The 5,165-nt window shown below is 61.6% G+C and overlaps 1 protein-coding gene across 1 annotated transcript in view; it reads right to left on the bottom strand.

Annotated features, from left to right (window-relative positions):
- The window catches only part of RLTPR (RGD motif, leucine rich repeats, tropomodulin domain and proline-rich containing), a 47,402-nt gene that overhangs the window by 25,904 nt on the left and 16,333 nt on the right, over positions 1–5,165 (bottom strand). Inside the window, 9 exon segments of the mRNA XM_010007853.1 lie at positions 17–68; positions 456–524; positions 1,004–1,176; positions 1,637–1,694; positions 2,605–2,701; positions 4,261–4,342; positions 4,512–4,581; positions 4,849–4,953; positions 5,049–5,125. Of these exon segments, the coding sequence (XP_010006155.1) occupies positions 17–68; positions 456–524; positions 1,004–1,176; positions 1,637–1,694; positions 2,605–2,701; positions 4,261–4,342; positions 4,512–4,581; positions 4,849–4,953; positions 5,049–5,125 (783 nt within the window).

The following is a 5,165-nucleotide window of genomic DNA, read 5'->3' as shown; positions in this document are numbered from 1 at the left end:
CCACCCACCCACCCACCCACCCAAGGGTCTCAGCCCACCCCTCTCTTTTCTCCAGGTCTCCAGAGAACCTGTGTGGCCAAACACCAGAGCTGATGGTGCAGCTCAGCAGCTGGACACCCCCTGCCCATCTTTTTGTGGGGAGGGAGGAGAGCATCTCATCTCCACCGCCAGCAGATCCCTCTCCCTGTGCCCTCTGGGGTGACCCGGGGCTGCTCTGGGTCAGGAGGCAGAGCCCAGGGGAGACCCTGAGGTGGGGGATGAAGGTGCCACGAGTGGGTGGCAGGTGGCCCAAGCCATGGAACCAACTGCCTGGGGACCTGCAGGTGGCTGAGTGATGCACATGCTGTTTTGAGAGGACAAGAAGCCCTGGGGGGACACACACGATGACATCCTGGTGCTAGAGGCATGATGGCATGGAGGACCAAGCCAGGAGGACCTCCCTGCTCCCTCCTTACCTCTCCAAAGCTTGAGCCACCTCCAGGAGCCCGTGGGCACTTGTGTTGTTCCTGTCCCAAACCACGGTCCTGCCAAGGGAAGGAGATGGGTGAGCCCCCCCCGCACCCAGGCAGCCCCAAGGTGGGTGCCCACCCTCTGGGTGCCAGGGAGAGGGGGCTGAGACTGATCCCCAGGCCCCAGAAATCCTGGAAATGGGGTTAAAAGCCCAACCTAGAACCTACATTTGGGCTTTGCAAAGAGCTGTAAAGAACCTGGGTGGAGCCAAGGGCAGGGAGGGAACATGCTCAGGCACCCTCCTGCTGGCAGGGACAGAGGAACAGCCCTGACCAGGAGACCCTTCCCCATTCCCTGTCCCCTGCAGACATCCCTGCCTTGCCTTTGTGGGCAGAATGTGGCCAAAAAAAGGGCAATTTAGGAACCTGGGAAGGGTCTAGGGCCACGTCTGTGGACACCAGGAGCCTCCTCTGATGGCATCAGCATCACAGGCAGGACCAGGGATCCCAAGGGCAGCTGGGACAAGGTGGGAAGGGCACCCACAGAGCCCTACCTGAGCTTGGTGTTGATCTGCAGGGCCTTGGCCAACATCTTGGCCCCCGTGTCCCCCATGGCATTGCCACTGATGTCCAGAGCCACCAGGCTGGTGTTGCTGCCCAGGGCGCTCAGCAGGACGTTGGTTCCCAGTTTGAGGCGGGATTCAGCCACAGACAGGGACTGGAGAGGCTGGGAAGGGGACAAGGAGGTGGCCAGGACACGTGTCAGGAGAGGTGTCACCACCACAGACCCAATCTCCATCCCTGGCCTGGGCTGCTGGTTGGGCTGGTTTTGGGTGGCCCAAGTGATGCTGAATTTCCCCCCTCCCAAAAAAAATAAACAGGGCAGTGGGTGCATAGGGAGCACCCTGGGCTGGGAGGAGGGAGGGAAGAGGGTGTTTTGGGGAGCTGGGCTGCAGGCAGGGGCCAGCAAGCATCTCCTGGAGGTTGTGACCCAGCCACGGGTCCTGCTTTCCCAGAGGAGCGGGAACAGCTCTTGCCTCTCCCCCCTGAGCAGCTGCTGCAGGGAAGGAGCAGCAGAGGGAACCCAGGGCAGAGGGAGGGGAGGAGGGAGGTTTCCTGTCCCCTCCCGGTGCTGGGAGGGGGGGGGATGGCACCGAGGGGGGACTCTGGGGACAAGCTGGACTCACGCAGTCATCCTCCTGGGTGAGCTGGACGATGCGGTGCAGGACATCCAGGAGCAATTCCCTGGGGAGGGGGGGGGGCTTCCATGGGCACCCCGACAGCACCCCAAGAGCACCCCCAGAGCCCCTCAACTGCCTCCCAAGAGCACCCCCAGAGCACCCCAAGTGCAATCCCAGCTCATCCCAAGTGCCCCCTACAAGCACTCCAAGAGCACTCCTGGAGCACCCCCAGAGCACCCCAAGTGCAATCCCAGCTCATCCCAAGTGCCCCCTACAAGCACTCCAAGAGCACTCCTGGAGCACCCCAAATGCCTCCCAAGAGCACCCCCAGAGCTCCTCAAATGCCTCCCAAGGGCACCCAAAAAGCACCCCCAGCTCATCCCAAGTGCCCCCTACAAGCACCCCAAGAGCACCCCAAGCACACCCCTAGAGCACCCCAAATGCCTCCCAAGAGCACCCCCAACCTCAACCCAAGTGCCCCCTACAAGCACCCCAAGCACACCCGAAGAACACTCCTGGAGCACCCCCAGAGTACCCCAAATGACTCCCAAGAGCACCCCCAGAGCACCCCAAATGCCCCTAGAGCACCTCAAATGCCTCCCAAGAGCACCCCCAACCTCAACCCAAGTGCCCCCTACAAGCACCCCAAGCACACCCGAAGAACACTCCTGGAGCACCCCCAGAGCACCCCAAATGCCCCTAGAGCACCTCAAATGCCTCCCAAGAGCACCCCAAGAGCACCCCCAACCTCAACCCAAATGCAGGCCCCAGGCAGAGCCCTGCCCTCCCCCTGCCCTGCAGCCCCACGGGGACTGTGCCAGCAGCAGGTGACAGTCCCCTCGTGTCCCCAGGCTGCCCGGCGGGATGGAGCAGGCAGGATGGGCACTCCTGGCCTTCCCAGCTGGCCTGTGGGCTTGGATGGGGAGTGGGTGGTGGGACCACCAGGCCAGGGCTGCTGTGACTTGGCACTTTACTTGGATTTGATGTTGAAGTTCTTCCCCAGGGACACGTGTCTGAGGGACTTGCTCCTGCCGATGGAGAGCACCAGAGTCACCATGTCGGGGTCGAAGCCTGCAAGAGAGGGGGGAGACACCCCACTGGGGTGGTCCAGGCAGTCCTGACCACATCAGGGTGGTCGGGTGGTGTCCAAAGGGAGAGCCAACAAGCTGCCAGCATGGGAGGGGAGAGGAGTGTGCCCAGGGCAAGTGCTGAGCTGCTTCCTCCTTGTCACGGCTTCCCCAGGGAGACCTGGAGAAGAGAAGGCTCCAGGGAGACCTCAGAGCAGCTTCCAGTGCCTGAAGGGGCTCCAGGAAAGCTGGGGAGGGACTTGGGACAAGGGCAGGGAGGGAGAGGACAAGGGGGAAGGGATTAAAACTGGAAGAGGGAGATTGAGGTGAGACATGAGGAGGAAATTGTTTGGTGTGAGGGTGGTGAGAGCCTGGCCCAGGTTGCCCAGAGAAGCTGTGGCTGCCCCATCCCTGGCAGTGTTGAAGGGCAGGTTGGATGGGGCTTGGAGCAGCCTGGGCTGGTGGGAGGTGTCCCTGCCCATGCAGGGCAGTTGGGACTAGATGATCTTGAAGGTCCCTTCCAACCCAAACCAGTCTGGGATTCCATGACCTGGGCAGAGCTGAGGACACTGGGGGGGTCTCTCCTGCTGTTTAAGGTGCCAAGGCTGGGCTGAGCCATGGGGAGCACTTCTGGAGCTTGAGATGTCACTTGCTTCCTGGCTCCATCATCCCACCACCATCCTGGACAACATGGGAGGAGTCCTCCCAGGTCTGCACTCCCACCCTCAGCTGCTCCAGCAGAGGCCAAGAGGCACCAAGACCCACCTACAGGACTGTCCATCCCACCTGGAGCTGCTCTACTGGGAAAGCCAGAAACAGAAGCACCTTTTGGCAAAGCTTGGACTGAGATTTGGGGTAAAAGAAGGAGCTTTTGGAACCCCTGTGGCCTGAACAGGTGTTGAAGTGACTCCAAACCAGGTCAGCTTTCCCAGAGCCACCTGTGAGATCTGAGCAAGGCTCCTTCAAGCTTTGGGGCCTTCTAGGTGACATTGAGAGCTGGCAGGGGCGAGGGGTGGGATTTCATTCGTGGCTTTGGAGGCCACAGCAGAAGACGTTTAGCAGCAGGGGCTGCAAACTCCTCCAGAGAGGTGAGAAGAGTTTCAAGCCCAGAGGAACTTTCCCAAGCCCTGAGGTAGCACCATGAAACCAGCCCAGGCTCAATGAGCTGAAGGGGCTCGTGCCAAAGACCAGGTGAAGTGAGAATTTTTGGCAGACCCTGAGGCAGCAGGAGATGAAGAACTTGCCCCACACCCAGGGCTGGAGATGCTTTCTCTCTGAACAAGAGGAGAGGCCACCTCCAGGGGCTGGGAGGTGCTGAAGAGGCCTGGGACACTGGGAAAGGGCATCAGCAGAGGGAGAAGAGCACACCTGAGGACTTCTCTCCTGGGGGAGAACCTTGCATGGTTGAGGAGCAGGCAGGAGCAGCAGAGCCTGCCCAGCTCCCCGGGGCCTCCTGCAAGCTCAGGAGATGCTGAGGCTGAGCTGCCCTTTGCCAAAGAGCCCGTGGGGGCCAGACCTGCAGGTGGAGGAGATGATCTGCTGGGTGGGGAAGAGGTGACCTACCATTGTCAGACAGGTCCAGGTGGCTGATGGAGCTGGCGTCAGGGATGAGGTCCTGGATGACTTGGGCTCCTGCAGATCTCAGCTGGGGAGATACAGCAAGAGTCAGCACAGGGGGAAGTGCTGAGCCCCTGCCAACCAGGTCCTGCAGGGAGAAGGTCACCCCAGCCCCACGGTGGGCAGGGCATGGACCTTCCCACACTGGGACTGAGCCCCTCTTGGCTGGGCTGATGGCACCTGTGGGTGCCCCTCACCTCACAGCTGCTGAGGTCCAGGTGCAGGTCCCTGATGTGGCTGTTGTCTGCCAGCCCCTGCAGCACAGCCCTGGAAAAGCCACCAAAGCCACCCCGTGGTGTGACCAACGGGGGCACCAGGACACACCACAGGGCACCCCTGGATGGTCCAGGCAGTGGGAAGGGGGGTCCTGGGGAAGATCTTCCCAAAGCTCTGCCTCTCACAGCCCCATCCATCCTCCCCACCAACCTTCTCAAGCACCAAAGCCCTGAGTCAGGTTCCCCAACCATCCCTCCTGCTGGCCTCCCAGCCCCACCTCACCTGACACCTCCTGGTGGCCTCCCAGCCCCACCTCACCTGACAGCATCTGCTGGCAGCCTGGTCCCTGCCAGGGAGACCTGCCTGAGGGCACGGGCCTGGCTGAAGAACTCCTTCAGGTCAGGGGAGATGGTTTTCACCCTCCTGGAAAGGATGGGCACCATGGGGCATCACCTACTGCCCAGCACTGACACCCCCCCTCCCCCAGGTGCTGTGCTCCCCCCTCCAGGGGGACTCACCTGTGGGAGTAGATGTTTTTGGAGAGGTCTAGGTGGACGAGGCTGGTGTGACATCCATGGACCAGGGCCCCAAAGAGCTGCCAGGGATGGGGACAGGAGTGTGGGGAGGAGGACCCA

Source organism: Chaetura pelagica, unplaced genomic scaffold (assembly GCF_000747805.2).
Source record: "Chaetura pelagica isolate M959 unplaced genomic scaffold, ChaPel_1.0 scaffold911, whole genome shotgun sequence".
Taxonomy (NCBI): Eukaryota; Metazoa; Chordata; class Aves; order Apodiformes; family Apodidae; genus Chaetura; species Chaetura pelagica.
Note: the sequence above shows the minus strand (reverse complement) of the source record. Positions and strands in the feature narration are given on the sequence as shown.